The sequence below is a fragment of the Eulemur rufifrons genome, chromosome 7 (assembly GCF_041146395.1).
Source record: "Eulemur rufifrons isolate Redbay chromosome 7, OSU_ERuf_1, whole genome shotgun sequence".
NCBI classification, from domain to species: Eukaryota; Metazoa; Chordata; class Mammalia; order Primates; family Lemuridae; genus Eulemur; species Eulemur rufifrons.
This window is the reverse complement of record NC_090989.1, coordinates 147,427,366-147,448,218: the sequence shown is the minus strand read 5'-3', so window position 1 is coordinate 147,448,218 and position 20,853 is coordinate 147,427,366. Positions and strand designations below refer to the sequence as shown.

The 20,853-nt window shown below is 44.3% G+C and overlaps 1 protein-coding gene across 1 annotated transcript in view; it reads left to right on the top strand.

Annotated features, from left to right (window-relative positions):
- Positions 1 to 14,557, top strand: part of ULK4 (unc-51 like kinase 4) — a 561,027-nt gene extending 546,470 nt beyond the window's left edge. Inside the window, exons 36-37 of the mRNA XM_069475562.1 lie at positions 11,434 to 11,519; positions 14,159 to 14,557. Of these exons, the coding sequence (XP_069331663.1) occupies positions 11,434 to 11,519; positions 14,159 to 14,237 (165 nt within the window). The 3' untranslated portion in view covers positions 14,238 to 14,557. The remainder of the gene's footprint in view (positions 1 to 11,433; positions 11,520 to 14,158) is intronic.
- The last annotated feature ends 6,296 nt before the right edge of the window (positions 14,558 to 20,853 follow it).

The following is a 20,853-nucleotide window of genomic DNA, read 5'->3' as shown; positions in this document are numbered from 1 at the left end:
TGTCCCAGCCTCCTTCACCTTGAGGAATCATTGTATTCCAGATGCTACCACTTTCTCAGATCTCAGTACTACGCAGGGTCTTTAACATAGTGAGTTTAAGCTAGCTATACTATGCTTCATGCAGTATGTGGAAGAAGCCAAGCATGGTGGCCCACCTGGATGCAAAGATGGCACTGCTTATGCTCCAATACCATTCAGGGCGCTTAGTGCAATATCTCTGTCTCTCTGCAGAGAACCTGCATTCATGGAGGTCTGGACCAAATCCTGGTGAGCAGGGCTTTGTGACTGGGCTGCTTCATCTGTCAGACCCAGCTCTTCCCTGAAGCCCCAGCTGGTACCCCTTGCCCTTGGTGATCAGCAGATCCACTTACAGGAATCCTTAGGGACACCTACAGTTCTCTTTCTTTATCCCCTGCTTCCTAACCCTGGGCAGAAGGGGCCTCACTTGGTTTTTCTGAGGAACCTAAAGTTGCTAAATGGACTCCAGGGGAAGGCACAGATGCCGTGAGGCAGCCCAGGCTGTGCATGAGAATTACTCCATTCGGTCTCAGCTGCACTCAGCATCTTGTGGAAGATGTGATGAGCATATGGGCCCGATTGCAGAGCAGCATGTGTCAATGCAGACTTGCTATAATCTGAATATCCAAGGTGAGACCCTGGCAGCAGCTTGCGAAGTTTCTGGAACGACCCAGAGTGCACACTGCAACGCCAGGTAGAAAGTGCGTGCAGGAGGGACTGCCAGATTGCATCACGCTGACCAGAGGTTCTCCAGATTCCATCCTGGCTTCAAGTGGCAAGCAGGTGGCACGTCTCAATACGCAACTGGGAGAAATGGCTTTGAAGTAACATGAAAACTCCAGCTGAAGAGAAGACAAAGTATATGTTAAGAGAACAAAATAAAGGGGCTGGATGGATAGGTTTATTTTTGAAATTTAAACTCTCTGAAGTAAAGTTGTCATAGTTACCTGCTTGTTTTTACTTGTATTTATGAGATCTGAAGGCTACAGAATTAAAATAATCCTCCCCTGTGTGATGTGTGTGTCTGTAATAACAAGCGCCAAGGAGCACCTGGGCTGCGTGCTCCGTGTCAGCTTCATCTCCTGATTTGTGTTTTCCTCATCTGTCAGTGTTGCCTGGGCCTGTCGAGAGGCACCCCTGGTTAGAAAGTTGGAGCTCACGTGGCTTCGCTTTGCCACACACATTCAGGATCACGAAAGATACAGACATATATTATCGCACACTCATAAAGTGCCACAGCCTACCCGCATCTGACTAGGTCACAGCCACGTATCTTTCCACACCAAAAACCATTTCTAAATACCGAAGCCTACGCTGGAGCATTTTGCGAGCTTCATGAGGATGATGCCGTGAGTCATATTTATGAGCATAAATTCATGATGTGCCGTGGTGATAGACCACAGAAGTGCATTCTGATCTGCATGTTTTTTAAGGCCTCAGAGAAGGGTATACCCAGGCTTGGAGAAGACACTAGGCTTGGATTTGTCCCTCACTGGCCACTTTGCAGTGGGCAAGCCATGGTCTTCCGTGTTGTCACAACTTGCCTGCAAACTGAAGAGGCTGGCCACCTTCAGGGTTCTGCCATTACCAGGGGGCACAGCATTGCTCCTCTTGCTAGTTTGCACTTGGGGAAGCTGAAATGCAGAAAAGAGCCATCCCAAACTCTGTACTGCACGGTGTTGTGTAGAAAGCCACTACCTTACAATCTGTGAGCCTGGTAGGAAATTTGAGGGATGATTCTGCAGAACACTGGCATCTCCTTTCTATGTTTGGGTTATACCAAGTGGTACCTGAATGCCAGATTGACACAGTGCCGTGTTAAAGTGACCATTGCAGAAGGTTGAATAAAATTATGTATTTACCCAAAGTGCATTATCTGACTTTTTAATATATATATGTACCCCCAACAGATGCAAAGGAATTGTCTTTCCAAGTTGATCCTAATTCTAAGCTCAAATCTCCAACTCTTAAGATTTTTCCCTTAAGGACCCCATGTTTTGAACAACACGTGTCTACCAGGTGAACTTCATGTATTTAGTATAATTCATGTTTCTGTTTTGATTGGTGTTAGCCATATAGCTACCAGTCAGATGCCTTAGCAGCATGAGATAACGACTAACACTCCAGCCTCAGCTGATACATTTTTAGCATAAAGCAGAGAAATGTGAGGCAGACATGACTTTGTTTGCAGGAAATGGATGCCAGCCATTTGATGTTCTGAAATATTGAAATCCACTCATGGACTCGAGGTCCAGGAACCTCTGCTGTAGTACATTATTGCAAAATAAAATTGAGTTTGCTTGTCTTGACTTATGGGGAATTAACTGACTGTAATAATGAAAATAACTACAGGAAGTAGGTATTATGTTTATACTCTTCTCCAGTCTTATCTCATGTTTTTTTCTTTTCTTTTTTCTACCTACCTTTTAAACAGAAACTTACGTTATTTTCTTAAAGAGTCACTGCAGTACCCTTTCTTGTTTTCTGTCATCACAGCCAGGAGAAATTCTCCAATAGTCACTTAGCCATGAATTCAACATCACAATGGACAAGGGTCACTTTACTCCTCCCCCATTTAGAATACCAAGGAGATTTCTCTGTGGGTCTCAGTGTGCACAAAACATTCTCTGCTTAGGTAGCACAAAAGAGAAGTAGGTGGATGATTTTTTGAGCAGACCCACAATTGGGTTATTGAGAAAATTTAAGTATTGAGAAAATAGAAGATTAAGGGCTACATTGGTAGATATAGTGGACTCTAATATTTCTAAAAGAAAGTTGGTTCCCATCTTAATGTATAACCTTCAATGGCCTAAGAGGAGACTTGGGAGAAAGGAGCAATTCATTCCTAGGATCATGCATTTCAAAGCCACTTGAAATCCTAATATTGCAACCTGGACTAATTATAAAAAATGGTTTGGTGTCATGGGTCAAAACAATTTAGCAAGGCAAATTAAAACTCTTATTCAAACATTACCCGGACTTATTTTTACTGGTATCTCATTCTGAAAATCACATCAGACTATTCAGGTTTGATTGCATTCCAAGTGATGCATGCATGGCTTCCTTGTTGTTTTTCCATTTCCCTGTTGAAGGACATCTTGGTTGCTTCTACTTTTTAGCAATTATGAATAAAGCTGAAAGAGAATTTTGCATACATGCTTTAATATGGATGTAAGTTTTCAATTCACTTGGGTATATACTCAAGAGTGCAATTGCTAGACCATATGGTAAGACTGTTTAATTTTGTAAGAAATTACCAAACTGTCTTCTAAAGTGCTATACAATTTTGCATTCCTTCCAGTAATAAATGAGAATTTCTATTATTCTGCATCTTCACTAACATTTGTTATTATCAGTTTTATGAATTTTAGGCATTCTAATAAGTATTTAGTGGTATTACATTGCCATTTCAGCATGCATTTCCCTAGTGACAAATGATGTTGAACATCTTTTCTCATTTGCCACCCATGTATCTTCTTTGGTGAAGTGTCTACTCAGATTTTCTGCCTATTTTTAACATTGGGCTGGTTTGTTCTCTTATTGTTGAATTTTAAGAGTTCTTTTTATGTTCTGGATATAAGTCCTTTATCAGATATGTGAGTTGCAAATGAAAAGCCTATCTTTCCATTCTCTTATTAGAATTTTCAAAGAGCAAAGTATTTAATCTTGATAAAGTCCAATTTATCAATTTTTATCTTTCAGGGATTGTGTTTTTGTGTTAAAAACTCATTGAAAAACCCAAGGTCACATAGACTTTCTCCTATGTTTTCTTCTAGAAGTTTTACATTTTACATTTAGATCCATGATCCATTTTGAATTACGTTTTATATAAGGTATAAGATATGTTCGCAGGTTCATGTTTTTGCATATGGACATGCATCTGTTCTAGCACACTTGCTCAAAAGACTTCCCTCATTGAATTACCTTTGCACCTTTGTCAAAATTTTGACAATATTTGTATAGTTCTATTTCTGGGCTTTCTATTCTGTTCCATTGATCTATACATCCATCCCTCTGCCAATAGCACAGTGCCATGGTTTTTGTAGCCACGTAGTAAATCCTAAAACTGGGTAGTATGATTCCTTGAATTTTATTTGGCTTTTTCAAAATTGTTTTATTTATTCTGGTTCCTTTGTCTTTCTATACAAGTTTTATAATCGATTATTCTATACTACAAAGATCCTCCTCGGATTTTGACAGAAATGTCATTAGACTTTGATTTTGAAAGAAATCATATCTTTATCCTATGGAGTCTTCTAATCCTTGAACATGGTATATACACTTATTTTTTTTCTTTCATCAGCATGTTACAGTTTTTGTCATACAGACCCTGATATATCTTATTAGCTTTATGCCTTTGAAATTTGTCAGAACTTGCCTTATGACCCAGCATTTGGTGTACTTTGGAAATTTTCCATGCACACTTGAATATATATTCTGCAATTTTTAGATTAATTTTTCTGAATATGTAAATTGGGTCAAGTTTGTTAATTTTGTTGTATAGAACTTCTCTGTCCCTTCTGGGTTAGGTATGCACGTTACAGGGAGAGATTGAAAAGTGTCCCACCATGATTATGGATCTAACTCTCACTTTGATTTTGTCATTTTTATTTATTTGCTTTATATATTTTGAGGCTGTGATTAGGGGCATATGAATTTAGAATTGGTGTATCTTCCTGGTCAACTGATCTTTTTATAAATATGAGATATTCCTCTTTTGTTATGCTTATTGCCTTAAAATCTGCTTTGGTATTTAGCTATGCCAACTGTCTTTGATTACTATTTGCATGGCATATCTTTTTCCCATTCTTTAACTTGCAACTATTATGTGCCCTCATATTTAAAGTATGTATCTTACAAGCTACATATACATATATACATACATACATATACACACACATATGTGTGTGTGTGTTTTATTTTGTTTATATCCAATTTCAAATATTAATCCTTTATTTGGAATATTTGGTAAATTTACATTTAATGTAAAGTATTGATATTTTGGGGCTTAACGTTTAATCTTGATTTCTGCTCTTGGTTATTTCCTTCCCTCTTTGGGTTTGGGTTTGTTTGCTCTTCCCCTCCCCCTGCCCCCCAGTTTCTTGATGCGGAAGCGTGAATTATTGATTTGGGACATTTCTTCTTTCCTAAAATAAGTATTTAGTCCTATAAATTTCCCTTGAAGAAGCATCACTTTAACTGTATCCGAGATTTTGTGTAGTCATTTTCACTCAGCTAAGAACATTTACTAATTTTCTTTTGGGATGTCCTCCTTGACCCTTGGAATTTTTTTTTATTGTTTATTTTTTTTTGACTCAGGGTCTCACTCTGTTGCCTGGGCATGAGTGCAGTGGCATTGTCATAGCTCACACTGCATCCTCAAACGCCTAGGCTCAAGTGATCCTCCTGCCATAGCCTCCTGAGTAGCTAGGACTACAGGCACATGCCAGTTTGCCTAGCTAACTTTTTAATTTTTTTCATAGAGACAGGGTCTTACTATGTTGCTGAGGCTAGTCTCGAACTCCTGACCTCAAGCAATCCTCCTGCCTCAGCCTCCCAAATTGCTGAGACTACAGGTGTAAGCCACCACACCTGGCTCCTCTGGATTATTTAGGAATGTGTTGTTTAATTACAAGTGATTGGAAATATTCCTATTATCTTTGTTTTTAATTTCTAGTTTAATTCCATTATGATCAGAGAATATATTTTTTATGGTTTTAGTTCTTTTAAATTTGTTAAGATTTGCTTTATGACATAGAATATTGTATAGATTGGTGAATGTTCCTAGATTCTTTGAAAAAATGTGTACATTATTGTTGATGGATTCAGTGCTCTACAAACGTCACTGAGATCCAAGTAGTTGATGTACTGCTTGGTTCTCCTTGCTAATGTTTTGTCTACTCATCCTATTTCTTTACCATGAGAGGAGTTTTGAAGTCTCCAACTACAATTATGGATTTATCTGTCTTTCCTTTCAGTCGTATCAGTTTTGGCTTTGTATATTTGGAATTTCTGTTGTTAGATGCATGCACATTTATTGTTATGTCTTCTTGGTTACATAACCCTTTGATCAAAATACATCCCTATTTATCTCTGGTAATTTTCTTTGCTCTGAAGTCTACTTTGCCTGATATTAATATAGCCACTCTAGCTTTCTTTTGATTTACGTTTGCATGTTTCATCTTTTTCCATCCTTTTATGTTTAACCAACCTATCTCATTATATTTGAATTAAGATTCTTGTAGATAGTATATAGTTGGGTCATTTTTTTTTTTAGTCATTTAGAAAATTCCTTGTGATACTTAGTTTATTTATATTTAAAGTAATTCTTGATATGTTGGGATTTAGTCTACCTTTTTATATGATTTCTGTTATTTCTAGTGTTTTCATTTCCTTACTTTTCTGTTCCCTGCCTTCTTTTAAGCTATTTCAACAGTTTTATTATTAAATTTTAATTTATCTATTGTGTTTTTTACTTTATCTCTTTATATAATTTTTTTTAAATAGTTGATGTTGGAATTACAAAATACTTAACTTTTCACATTTTACTATGATTAATATTGTACCACTTCAATTGGAATATATACTACTGCCAGGGGTGGTGACTCACACCTGTAATCCCAGCACTTTGAGAGGGTGAGGTGGGAGGATTGCGTGTGGCCAGGAGTTTGAGACCAGCCTGGACAACACAGTGAGACCCTGTCTCTAAAAAAAAAAAAAAGAATTTTTTTTTAATTAGCTGGGTCTGGTGGTGTGCGCCTGTAATTTTACTTAGTAGGATGGCTTGAGCCCAGGAGTTAGAGGTCGAAGTGAGCTATGATCACACCATTACACTCCAACCTGGGCAACAGAGTGAGGCCTTGACTCTCAAAAGAAAAAGAAACCTTACTACTTTTGCCCTCCCCCACTTATGTTCCAGTTGTCTTGTATATTACATCTACATACTTTGAAAACCCCATCAGAATATGTTATATTTTATGCTTTTCTAAGACCAAACATCTTCTAAAGAAAGAGAACATCCATTTCTGTGCTCTTTATTCCTGATGTTCCAAGTTTCCTTCTGGTATTAATATTATTTCCTTCTCTTTGAAGAACTTCCTTTAGTAATTCTTTTATAGCAGCTCTGTTTCTGCTAGCTTTCCTTCATCTGAGAATGTCTTTATTTCACCTTTATTCCTGAATAACATTTTGACATCATGATATCATTCCTGAATGATATTTGCTCGATACAGAATTCTAGTTTGATAGTTTCTTTCTTTTAGCACTTTGAACATGGTGTGCCACTCTCTTCTGGCCTCAATGGCTTCTGATGAGAAATCCACAGTAGTTCAAATCATTGTTACCCTACAGGTAATGCATCATTTTTTTCTTCCGGCTTTCAAGATTTTGTCTTTAGCAAGTTTGATAATGATATGTTTGGATGTGGATTTCTTTGCGTTTATGTTGTTTGGGTTTTACTCAGCTTCTTGAATCTGTAGGTTTCTTTCTTTCATCATACTCGGAATAGTCTTAGTTATTATTTCTTCAAATACCTTTCAACCATTCATTCTCTGTCCTCTCTTTCTGGAACTCCAACGACACAAACCTTTTGTTATTGTCCCACAGGTCCCTGAGGAGTCACTTGTGTTCGCATCTTTTTTTCCTCTTCATTGCTCAGATTGGATAATTTCTTTTTTTTCTTTTTTTCTTTTTTATTTTTTTTGAGACAGAGTCTTGCTCTGTTGCCCGGGCTAGAGTGCCATGGTGTCAGCCTAGCTTACAGCAACCTCAAACTCCTGGGCTTAAGCAATCCTTCTGCCTCAACCTCCCAAGTAGCTGGGACTACAGGCATGTACCACCGTGCCCGGCTAATTTTTCTCTCTATATATATTTTTAGCTATCCATATAATTTCTTTCTATTTTTACTAGAGATGGGGTCTCACTCTTGCTCAGGCTGGTCTCGAACTCCTGACTTTGAGCGATCCACCCACCTCGGCCTCCCAGAGTGCTAGGATTACAGGCGTGAGCCATCGCGCCCGGCCAGGATTGGATAATTTCTATTGCTCTATCTTCAATCACTGACTCCTTCCTCTTAACATCTCCGTGCTGCTATTGAGTCTATACAATGAGATTTTTACAAATTTTGGTTATTATATTTTTAGTTCTAAAATTTCCATTTGGTTCTTCTTTATATTTTCTAATTTTTTTTACTGATACATTCTATTATTTTAATACTTGTTTCAAGAGTGATTGCTTTTTTTTTTTAGCATCTTTATAATAACACTTTAAAGCCTTTATGACATAATTCCAACATCTATGTCATTTTATTCATTGTCTTCCATTGATTATCTCTTTTCATGTGAGTTGAGATTTTTATGGTTGTTTGTATGCCAGGTAATTTTGAATTTTATCCTGCCATTTCATATATTATATTATGAGACTCTTGTTGAAACCCCACAGAGAATATTGATATTTTTGTTTTAGCAAGCAATTATGGTGGTTAGATTCAGGCTGCAGGTTGGAACTGTAATTTCAGTGTCAAAGGTTTTGCAGTGCTGTGTGGCTCTATCCGGGTGTCCCTCCCCCAGGGGTCAGTCTGGGATGTGGGCAGAGAGTTATCTGTTAGTTTAGTTCCTGGAGTCCTTGGTATGCTATTAGGATCAGTTCCAGGCATGCACAGGTTGGGGGAGAGCCCAGGAGTTCACAAACAGTTTCATAGGATTGTTTTCCTGAGCTCTTTCTGATGCATTATCTCCCCAATACTTTCTGGTTCCCTGAGTTTCCTGTTTTCTCTCTGGCCAGAAACTGCCCACTTCGACAATTGTGCCACATCCAGGCCAAATACTAGGAAAACAGAGAAAGAGGAAAGAGCTTTGTCTGCAGGCTCTTGTTGCTGCTGCCACTGCCACCGCAGAATGGCCTGGGGCATGAGAGGGTGAAGGAAAAGGAGTGAAAAAAACCTGGAGTGTTTCATCTACTCCCTGTGGACTTTGGGGAGTCCCCTTCCCCTCTCCTCAGGCTGGGTTTCTCTCGGAGCTTTTTGTCTGTCCTGCAACGCTCACTTATGGGGTTTGGGCTTGTTGAGTTCAGGCTGGGAAAGAAGTACTAAGCTCACCATGAGTTTTAGTGGTGCTTGGAATTCAGTGTCTGTCCCCATCTGCTGTTGCTAATACTTTTCAGTGTTCTCCAATAGCTGTGCTGTGAACTTTGTCCAGGGTTTTTCGTTTAGAGTTGGGGTCTTGCTCTGTCACCCAGGCTGGAGTGCAGGGGCCCAATCATATCTCACCATAACCTCGAACTCCTGGGCTCAACTGATCCTCTTACTTCAGCCTCCTGAGTAACTGGGACTACAGGTGCATCAACATACCCAGTGAATTTAAATTTTTTTTTTTTTTTTTTTTAGTGAAAGGTTCTTGCTGTGTTGTCCAGGCTGGTCTCAAACTACTGGCCTTAAGCAGTCCTCCTGCCTCAGCCTCCCAAAGTGCTGGGATTGCAGGCATGAGCCACCTCCTCTGGCTTGTTCAGGTTTGACAGTTGCATGCAAAGGGAGAGAAAGGGTGGCATGTGTTTTTCACTGTCTTACCCAGGACTGGAACCTGTGATTGATATAATTTTAAAACGTTATTTTTCTAATTAAAAATATATCCTTATATACAAGACAACAGTTGATGTTATTAATAAGAGTTCAGTTAAGCAGCTAAATCACATAGTTTTCAATTAATTCTTTCAGCTTTGTTTATGTCTACATTTATGTCTCAGCTGCACATGATGATACTATTTTGGTCTCTTCCTTTGATCACATAATTCTCACTGTGTTTTTCTATTTGCACCTTCTAACCAGCCTTGTGGGGGAATGTAGTCTTGTCATTTCTTTGCAACTTGTGGGTGATTTCCTGGGAGCATAGCCTCTGCCCGCAATCCTACAGCAGGGCTGGTCGGGGGCAGTGAGCCTGGATGTAGGGCAGCTGAGCTCTCTGAGGCAGTTCTGAGAAAAATCAGGTGGGAATCTTCACCCAAGACCCCTGATGTGGAGTGCACCTTCAGTAGAAGTTTGTGCATACTTAAGACATAATTGAACTACAGCTGACATTTTCAGAAAGTAGTCTTTTTAACTCAAGTTGGGTTTAATTTCAGAACAAATTTACATGCAGCTCTTTTAAGATGCAAATCTTTGCAAAAATCACACCTGATGCAGTTGAACTGGCAGCTGTTCTCCGGCACACTCAGGAAGTGGGAGAGGATCTCAGTGGAGGTGCAAATTCATTCACGTGTAATTCGGAGTTCACGTGGAGGGTTAGTTACCCCTGTGGCCTTCCTATCATTATGAGTGATTGGTTAAGAAATGTTCAGCCTCTTCTTGAGAACTGGGGAGATAATAATCCGGCTTTGGTTGCTATGATCAAAGTCAGTCGAAGGCAGCCTGGCTCCAGCTTCATGGTGGGGAGAGAAGCAGGCTCCACGTGAACTCCTGCAGCAGCCCCTTAATTTCACTGAGCCTCCGCTACCTCATATATAAAACATGCCACACATTTACCTTGCAAGGTGAGGCTGTTGAGAAGAATAAATGAGAAAACATATAGGAAACTGCAGAGCCTTCTGAAATGTAAAGTGCCATATTAGTGTTTATTATAAAAATTTTAAACTAACAATCAAAGGTAAAAATAGGATGTGAATGATTAATTAAGAGGCATAAGTCTAATAGTAGAATCAAAGATTCCTTCCTCAAGCCATCTCTGATCTGCCTCCCAGGACGTGGACTGGTTTTATTGTGGGGGCGGGGGGTGGGTTAGGAATTACAAGGTCTCTGGGATCTGGAGCTGGGTAAATCCCCCTCTGAGCCCCTTCCAGCCCTGAGAGTTCATGACTCTGTAAACAGGTGCCACAGAGCCAGGGATGCCCAGGTATATTTCTCCAGGACTGTGGTGATTCGCGTGGGCACACTTCCTGGGGTTTGGTTATTAGTCCCTCTTCTCCCAGGTCTCCCAGATCCCCAGGCACCCAGGATCAGGATCCTTCTGCCCACTTGAAAGAGGGCATGTTGGGCTCAGAGCTTCAAAGACACATTTCCAGTTACTAGCCGTCCCCACAATGTCCCAGCACTGACAACACAGTTTTGTGTTAACTGGAAAAGTCAGGCTCCCAGACCCAGAGCCTCCTGAGGATCCACATGAGGCACCCCGGCCTGTACTGGGCATCCCCAGCCCCAACAGACTCCCTCTCGCCCACCCCCAAGGGTCACCAGCATCTTGCCTCTACCCCCATGGCCAGTAAATCCCCATGGTCAGCAGCGCCCTGAGGGGTGGGGTAGAGGGGGTTGCGTGCCCCCCAGTGCCTCAGGCAGCACTGTGTGGGCCTGATACTCAGGGTGCCCACCCAGCGGGGTATGAATCAGGGATGGGCGAGCTGATCACTTCCTTCTCCCTCCCACCCTTGCAGATCACCTCCAACGAGAAACACCTGGAGAGCTTCAAGAGTGCGGGCAGCCTCGTGCAGGCTCTGGAGCAGCTGGCCCCCGCTAGTGGGTAAGTGGGGGCCCCGGAGGGGCAGTCCAGAGTCTGCTCAGGTCAGCAAACACTCTCAGCCATTCCTTTCTCCACTCCTCTCCAGCCCCCCTATCTCCTCCACACCAGGGACCACCACCTTCCAGCCTGTCATTGCCCACTGAGGTCCCTCCCGGTGTGGGAAGGGATGCTCTGCCCCTCCTCCCACTGGGCACTCCCTGCGGTGAGGGAGGGGGGCGAGTCAGCAAGGGAGAGAAGGTCTGAGTCCTGCCAGGGGAAAGGACATCCCAGCCTGAGGCATCCGAGGAGGCTGAGCGGATGATGACCACGTGGGAGGTGCAGTGAACTCCTGAGAAAGGCAGCACGTGGCCTGTGCCTCCTGGTCTTTGGCTGTGCAGTCAGTGCGTCTGGAACATCCTAGAAGTGGGATCCACACACCAGGCCTGTCACCTGGGAGCGTGTTACACACTGTGAAAGCAGGCACTGGCGTCTCGGCCAGCCCCACAGTGACACTGAGGCTCTGAGGGGCGAGAGAGAGAGCTCCCGGGGCACACCCCTCCCCCCCAGGACTTGAGAGGAGGTGGCAGGTGGTGGGAGTGGGGCTTATGTATGTTTACAGTCTTATCCACAATGTTAGCGTCAAGTGAGCAAAGAAAAATTACATGGGACCAAGGAGAAAGCTGCCCCAGGTGTCCATCCTCCAGGCAGCCGGTGCCGTATAATTGGCTTCAGTGCGTGTGGCAGCGCTGGAGCCTGGCTGTGGCGGGCTCGGTGAACGCATTTACACCTCCTGCCTCAGGCCTTTGTCCCCAGAGCTGAGGGAGGTGACTAGAAGTTGTGGCCTGAGCCTCCATGGCTCTCCCCACTCTAGGGAGGAGGACCCACCTCCTAAAGGTGCCCGACCTTCACTGGACTTAGGATGGGTCTGCCATTTCCTGATAGTTTCTGTTCTTCTCAGAACTATAGGGTTCTGCGACATCTGCTTCCTGGTGTGTTTTGGGTTTGGTATTAATTTGAAGAAAAATTTTGTGGCTGAGGCATCGCTAAGGTGGTGAGTCTGCAGAGAAGGCGCGGTTCCAGCCAGCCTTTTGCATTTAATCCTGGATTGGGTGGGGGAGGAGGAGCCACCCCTTAGCCTTCCCCACCCTTTCCTCTTTAGCTTAAACCGAAGGAGTAAGCTCTTATTCGTGGTTTTCTGTGAGGCGAGGTAAAGGAGAGCCTGACTTGGATCTGAGGGGCCCCTTCTCACCTTGCTGGGCCCTGGCTGTAAGGCCTGGACAGTGCCTCCCTGGGCTGGACTACAGGCCTCCTGCTAGACTGGTTTGTGAGGAGCAGGTAACATCCATCCCCAGGATCCTCACCTTGTACAAAACGCCGTGACAAAGACACCCTAAGCAGCTTTGTGCTGAGGAAGGGTACGGGGAAAGCCACGGAGGAGAGGAATTAGCCCCTGAGAGCCCCTCCTCGCCAGGTGCCTGCATCTGCAAGACTCCTGCACGTAGCAGGGCCGCCGACTGCCTTTAGGCCAAAGCTAGTACATCCTCATGCTGGACCCAAATTTGGACCATATGTGTCAAAACAAGGCTCAGCGCTCCCATGAGGCTGGTGGCCCCTTCTGCACTCACACTCAGCACGCCAGCATCTAAAATGTCTACGCCAGGCAGATCTTCTGTTGGGTGGGGAGGCTGCCACTGCGAAGTTGTCTCATTTGGGCTGTGTTCAGATGGCCCAACCAGAAAGGGTTTTCTTGTGTCAGCCGAGAATGCGTGGACTGCAGTGTTCCCAGTTCTGATGAGGCTGGTCTGCCGTCCTTGCCAGCCTCTCTGGGGCTGCGCTGGTGGGCGGGGCCCCATCAGACTAGCCTGGACGCAGCCAGAGGCAGGCCGAGTTCAAACGCATTCCCGCCGTCCCACAGGGCCTTTGATGCACGGAGCAGGAATGCATGGCACCGCCTCCCGGTCGGTCGCAGCCCCACTGCCACCCGTGTCTTTTATGCACCCCCCTCCACCACCCGTCTGTTTGGTAACAGCTCTATTTCTGTGCAGTCAAGAGGGTGCCACAAGCTAATTTTACACTTCAAGGGTCACTGCTGTGTGTCCGTCTTTTCTTTACTAACAGTTGTTAAGGCACAGGTTTAAATGTGTTTCAAACAATCTGCTCCGGTAACAAAGTTTCCATTTTAAGCTCTTAATTGCAAATCCATGCCAATGAGAGTAAGCAGCCCAAAGCTCTTATGGGCCAGGAAGTGGCACCATGGAGCAGTGGGTCTGGGACACTCAAGTCAGCTCCTGCAGGCCCATGGAGGGACCCAGGGCCAGGTGGGGTCTGGTTGCTGTCGGCCTGACTTGCCCTCACAGCGCAGTAGCAGTCTCCTGGCAGGGCTGGCTCGGATGTTGAGCGGTGGCTACAGCCAGGAGCTCAGGCCTAGCTTAGGGGGGCCGCCATGGCCAGTTCTGAGCCCACCTGGACTGCAGGCTGGGGATTGTCACCTCACAGCCCTGGAGCCAGGGTTCTGCTTCCCTGAAGATGCACACGGGCAGCTCTAGGAAGCAGCTGGCCCATCAGACGTCAGGTGCCAAAGGGGCCAGCCCCTTTGAAAGAAGGGCATTTTACCGGGGAGATGCCTGTTTAGTGTCTCTCCTTTGCTTTGCTTTTCACAGTTCGTCTGCAGACAGTGTTGTGGCTTCCTTAGCCCTGGAAATCCTCAAGCTGCTGGGCACTCGGCAAGAAGGCACTTAGCACGAGCCCACTGTGTGGCACCAGCCCCGGCTGCACGGGCAAGGTCAGCTCGCAAGCACACTCACCACGTCACCACCCACAGCTGTATTTGGACCTAATAAAGTCAGCTGAACCCAGAACCTGCTGGCTTAAGTGCTCTTACTGACTCTGGGGCCTAGGAAACCGACTCAGAATGGGATTCCTCGGTTCCTGTGGGATGCATCTTAGGAGCCCGGGTTTGCTACCTGTTCTCAGAAACGTCCTTTTGCTCTCTGTGTGGGCCAGGTAGGCCTCCTCCAAAGTGAGCACTACCTGTGCTAATCAGGTAGACGAGAAGCACAGTCCTCAGCCTGCCAGCGTCTGTGAGCATCTCTCTCCCTGGAGGGAAGCAGAAAGGCAGCACCAGGCAGCAGTGCTCTCCCAGCCACAACTCCAAGGCAAGCCTTTGAGCCTCTTCCTCCCACTTTTACCTGCCTGGCTTTTTTCATTTCAGGGACAGACTGATTCCAAGACTCCTGGGGAGGACTGAGTAAGACTCACTAACTGGCACAGACTGTTAGAAGTTTGCCTAAGGAATACAAAACGCTCAAGGAACACTGGCTTCCTTGAAGGTTTGTCCACCCAGATGGGATGATGGCATCAGGGTAGAATCATTCTCAAGTTTTACCTCCTAACCCCTCACCCTTGAAATCTTTCTAGCTTCTGCCTCATGTTCCCTCATACAGATGCCTGAGAACCTCCTATGTAAAAGCCCAGACAGTATCTGGTGGACACTGGAAGGATGCTGGGAGTGTGGTACTGGGGAAGGCTTGCTCTCGAAATCTGGACTGGAAGGTAGGGGTGGGCTGGGTAGCTCCAACCAGATGAGTAAACTGAAGTCAGCCCTTGGCCTCTCTGGGGACTCCTTTTCCCTATCTGCAAAAGGAGAGGGCTAGACTAGATAAACCCTCTCCCAGCGCCAATGTGCTTCTCTTAAGAGAGGGCACTTGCCCCATAACAAACACTGCCCAGATGGATTCTGTCCCAGGCAGCAGCCACCTGCTAGTGGAATGGGTGGGACAGCAGAAGTGGTAGCCTTGTAGGCCCACAGATGGCCCCATCTACAGCATCATGGGAGACTGATCATACTGTCACCAACAGCTCCACTTTGACACAGTGATCTGAGGGGTTTGCCAATTTCCATTTGGCTTTACAGTGAAAACAGCTCTGTGCACAACCGCATCCAAGGCCTGTATGTCTATTACCTTACTTAATCCCCACCACAACCTGCAAAGCTGGCCTTCTTCGCTTCATTCACAGATGAGAAAAGAAGCTCACAGGAGCCATGCCATTGCTCAAGGCCCGGTTACTTGGTTGAACCTTGGACTCTGACTCCATAGCCTATGTGTGTCCCCCAGTGAGACGTTCAGAGCTTGAGCTGTGAATAATTGGGGTATAAGGGTATGTCCCATCCAGGAACAAGCAGCTTCATTTGACATTTCGTAGCCTACTTACTGCCCATGGTTAGGAGGCTCCACTATTTAAGTCCTCTGTGCGATGTGCCCGTCCCCAGGCTGGGTATGTCCATATGGCCCTGGCCTGGCTGGAATTGCCGGTTTCTGGGAGTGAGGGGGAGCAGCTGATGGAGCAGCCAGAGGCCTGGATTTCAGCTCCAGTGGTTTTGCCCGCCAGACCCAAGAACAGGCGCAGGTCTCCTTGCATTCCCTGCCTTCTCCCTTCATTCACTTCTTCAGGGAACTGCCCTGGGGTTCTGGGAATAGAGTCCTCCCGGAATGTATTTCAGAACAATGGAAGATTCTTCTTCCTTCTTTCCCCTTTTCAGTTGAGCAGGGAGGGAGGACTCTGCTATTTAGCATAAAACAGGAAGGTTTTAACATTCCGGAACTATTTTGTTGAGTGTACCACTCCTGTTTCTGAGCCGCACAGCATTGCGTTTTGGGGGAAAGGCATATCTGCCTGAGTAAGCCGGAGACAAGGGGATGATGGTCCCCAGCAGAGCTGTTGCCCTGCCAAAAGTGCTCGGTCACTAGCACTAGTCCATGCCGAGCCTCGAGCCTCGTACCCTGGTGTGAGGCTGTATCCTCCTGAGGGAATGCGATCCTTTTTGTCATTCTCACAAAGGATTTGTAAGGAAAGTAGCAGCCCAGGTCCCAGTGAGTTCAGAGGTGGGTGATGTGAGCTTAGAATGGTAACCCCTCCTTCCCCTCCCTAGGCTTGTACCTGGTATTGGCATTTTCAGGCTGTCTCCATTCTGAGAACAGAGCTGGCCCCTGCCCCTTCTCAGAGATCTCAAGATTCTGGCAGTGGGCAAAGGGCCCAGACCTAGGCACCTATTAGCCCTCTCTTTCCCTCCGTCCCCAAGCTTCAGCAATTTGATAACTGGCTACAACCCACTGGCTCAGCCTCTACAGGGATGAATGGTGTTACTGAGGTCATAGAGATAGGTCGGAGGCAGCGAGAGGCCCAGGTCTCTGCATAAGACTGTTTCCTCTCCCTCCACTAACAGCAGGCCCAAAGCTTCAAGACCTTGTCTTAACTTATGGCCCGAGTGGATGTCTACTGAGCCGTCCCTTTGGGAAGCACCATTTGGGTGACTCTGGTCATAGGTGTCCTGAGGAGCTGACAATCATCTGGGGCAGCTAAGTAGGTGGGTCTGTCTTAGGGTTCTTTGCACTTGTCTGTCTTTTCAGATTTCCCATATTACCCAGCTCGTGAGATTCTCAGGTCAACCTGTTGACACAGGGCAGGAATTCTCCAGGCTATAGCTCAGAAAGCACAAGCACGGGCTCTGGCAGTTAAGGCTCTTGGATGAGTGATGGGAGAGAAACTGGGTCTCTCCTGCCTCCACTTGAAGCAAGAAGCCCTTTTTCTTTCCTCCCTTGGCAACAGAAAAATACCATGTAGAAATAAATCTGCCTGATAAATGCAGTGGCTAAGGTAGAAAGTGAGGGGGGAAGAGGCTACAAGAAAGGGGCTTGGCCCCTTGGGGTGGGAGAAGGACAAGACCAGCCAAAGCTCACGAGGCTTTGGCCCCAATAGCCTCCAGCTCCAGTGGAGCTGAGAGGAGGGAAGTGTGGGAGCAAGAAACTGTGGGCTTTTAAATCCTACCCCTGGCCTCTCTCATCAGAGGCTTGATGTTGAGGTGGTAGAGGACAGACGCATTCTTTAGGTGTTTTAATAATTACTTTTGAATAGGTAATATTCAATCCATAAGCTGGGCAAAAACACCCACGATGTACAGTGTGTGTCCCTCAACACTGCTGTCTCTCCCTACCTCCGCCTCCTCCCCCAACATGCCTGCTGTCACTAGGGTCTTTGTAGACATCCAGGGTTAGGCTATGCATGCTTAAGTCTTCATAAAGACTCTACAACCCCCCCCCCCTTTTACCCAAATGTTAGCAGCTGTAAACTCTGCTCCTTTTTCTGCTTCATGATGTATTCTGAAGATCACTTTTTATCAAAACACCTTTATGTGCTGCGTTTTTTCCCTTTTGACTGCAGTGGTCCACCAAATGGATGCATCATAATCTGCTTAATTAGTCAGTCCCCTCTTGATGGATATTGGGGTTGCTAATACCCACCGAGTTGCGGTGAATATCCTTGCACTTCCTTCTTGTGTGAGCATACCTTAAATTAATTCTGAGAGTAGAACTGCTTTGTCACAGAGTAGCTCTGCTGGCCTTATCTGACATGGAAATTCAAGAGTTTATGGACATAAGGACCTTTCACTGTTCATGCCAAAACATACCTTGGAAATACATAGGGTTACTGTCCCAGCCTGTCTGAAAGGCTGGGGTTTCTCCTTTGCCTCCCTGTATACTCCTATACCTGTTTTGAGCACTGATCTGCCCACCCCCACTCCTCCTCCCCTGAGGCCTGTGCTATCTCTCCAGCTTACTGGAGTCGCATGGGGTGAGGGGTGGAAACAGACCCCATAAAGGACTTTTTCATGTCCAGGAGGAACTACTGGATAAGAAAAAGGAAGAACTGTCTTCTCAATACCCCCACCCTTCCTATCATTTTGTAATTGTACTTTTTTGGTGGTTGATTTGCTCAAGGCAAGGAAATGCTGTTAGATTCTCAACAATCAAAAATCGACTCAGCATTCTTTGCTTTATAAACCAAACAGCACTATTCAGCTCTTGTTTTTATTATGGTAACCAAAACAAGAATTAAAGAGTATATTTATTTCAAGATCTTTCACTGTCAACGATTGAAATAATAAGATCAAATCCTTATGTCTAGAACATCTGCTCCAACATGGAAAACCTTCATTCTTTGGCTCAATGGCGGTCACAGTTGGATCAAATGTCTAATTCCCACAGCTGTCTCCTAACTACATTATAACTGAATAAAGGAGAAGGAAAGCTCACAGTGGAAAGCCCTCTTACTCTTAACAGCCATGTTCCAGTTTTCTCATCTTCACCTCCCATACCCACCGCGGGCCAGAAATGCAGGTGGGTAGCACTCCATTTAGGCCATCCCACTACCATTTCTGCTATTGAAACTGTGATTCCTCACTTTCCTCAGCATTCTGCCCCCAGGATGGGTTAGGTATCTTGCTAGCATCCTATAAACCGCCATCCCCAGGTAACTGCTATTCTGATTTCTGTAGTCATCAGATCACTTCCTTTTTGGCTTTACCACCATCCATGGATGCTTTCCTTATAATAGCTTGTCCCTTTTTCTTCAATCATTGAAGACCAAGGAAGTCCTAAAGCATGTATTTGGAACTTGCTTTTGTTCAATATTATTTTTGAGATATACCCATACTATGCCCACACCCGTATTCTGTAAAATAGTTTTTTATTATGTCTCTTGTGTGAACAAAGCAATTGTTGGACATGTGGGCTTCCAATGGGTTGTCACACTGTGCCCTACCAAGCCATAATGAAGCTTGACGCCACAGAAAAAAATCAGTAATACTGATACTCCCTTTACTTGAAATCTCGCTATTTTATTAGTAATGGATGTTTTCCTATATTACAGTTTTATTCAAGGAGCTACCTAGTTCCACACCTTTATGAAAAAGTCCCTCTTCTTCCACAGTGACCTCCAATGCTACCTCTAAAGTGTCTGTAGATGCCTATGTCTTATTCCGGTCCATCAATCTCTATTTCTATCCTTGTATCAGTAAGTGAACACATTAACTGCCATGTTGAGTTGTATTTAACTCTCATTGGTTTTGAGCAGGGGGGGGGGGGGGGGGGCGGCCTCGTGAAACATATGTAACTTACACATCTCCTCACCTTGGGAGTTATGAAAACTATTTTTCAAGTTGCATTTAACAGATTTTTCATTAAATTAGAAAGGACTGTTTTGTTTTTAAAGTGTTTATTCTGTTTTTATAATGACACTGTGTCCCCAAGGAAAAAGTTCTTTTTTATCCTACCGTGGCAATGGGTTAACTACCTTTAGCTTTATAGTTAGGGCTTGAGAGCTGTGAGAGCAAACCTTTCTCTCTTATTCTTCATGTGTCTTTGCTGTTCTTCCCTATTAGTACTCCCAAGTACATCTCAGAACCACCTTGCTGAAGCAGATTAACTTTCATATTAAAAGTTTTTAAATGGAACTTCAAAAATATGGTAACATTAGGCAAAGCTCTGAAGATATTTTCTGGTTTAAAAGTTTTTTAAATGAAATATCCTACTGTAATGACTTGTTAAAAGCTGAACTCACGAAGATTTTCACTGTGTTAACCTCTAGGGTTTTTGAAATACTAGCTGGTTCTGTTTGTCATACATGAGGCAGAACTTGAGACCTTCCACCTCACCAGCTATGTGAACGTTTTTTTTTCTGCAAACCCAATTACATTTTGGACCACAGTGAAGAATTTATTTTTGTAAAGTAGGGGCATTCACAAAAGGTTCTCCCCAGATGAAGCAGATTTTTAACATAAAGGAACTAAAGAATGTATGTTTGTCTAATAGTGACTATCATTATAAAAACAGTAAATAAATAAAAACACTAAATCAAAAACAGCCCTCCCTAAAGCACAAAACACTTTTAACTTTTTAAAAGACCAAATCACAAGTCTTAACAGGTCTGCTCTAAGAGATGAACTAATCTTGTCAGACCTACCACGGGGATGATAGGATCATCTGGCAGACAGTACGGAAGGCAGCCCATTCTGGTTCTGATTTTGTTCAGATAATTAAGTGTTGATGTTTATCAGTTCAAAGTGGAGTTGAAGGAATTCCCCTTTCCAAATGAGTCACACTTGTGTGAAGGTGCTTGAAGTCCAAATCCAGGTAGTTAGCGTTTTTTATTATTATTACCTTAATGGAATAAAACCATCTGAAGGGGTTTCGGATGAGGGACGTCTATTTGGCTTTCAGTTTTAACTCTGTATTTCTTTTAGCTTTATGTAGCCCAAAGACTAGTACCCAGATGCCTCTGAACTGAGGAGCTGTTGTTGGTCACTTGAGCAAAAGGACCAAGGCTGAAGGAGTCTTGGCCACAGGCTCTAAGCCCAGAGTCCTTCAGTTGGAGAGAAGCCAATCAATCAATCAATCACAGTGTTCAAGGCTGAAACACTTTTTTGGGGGTGCAATTTAACCCAAGGCCAAGTGCTAAAGAAACATGGCAAATAATCCCATCTTGAGGTAAGACCCTCTCTATTAAAACTTTTGAAATT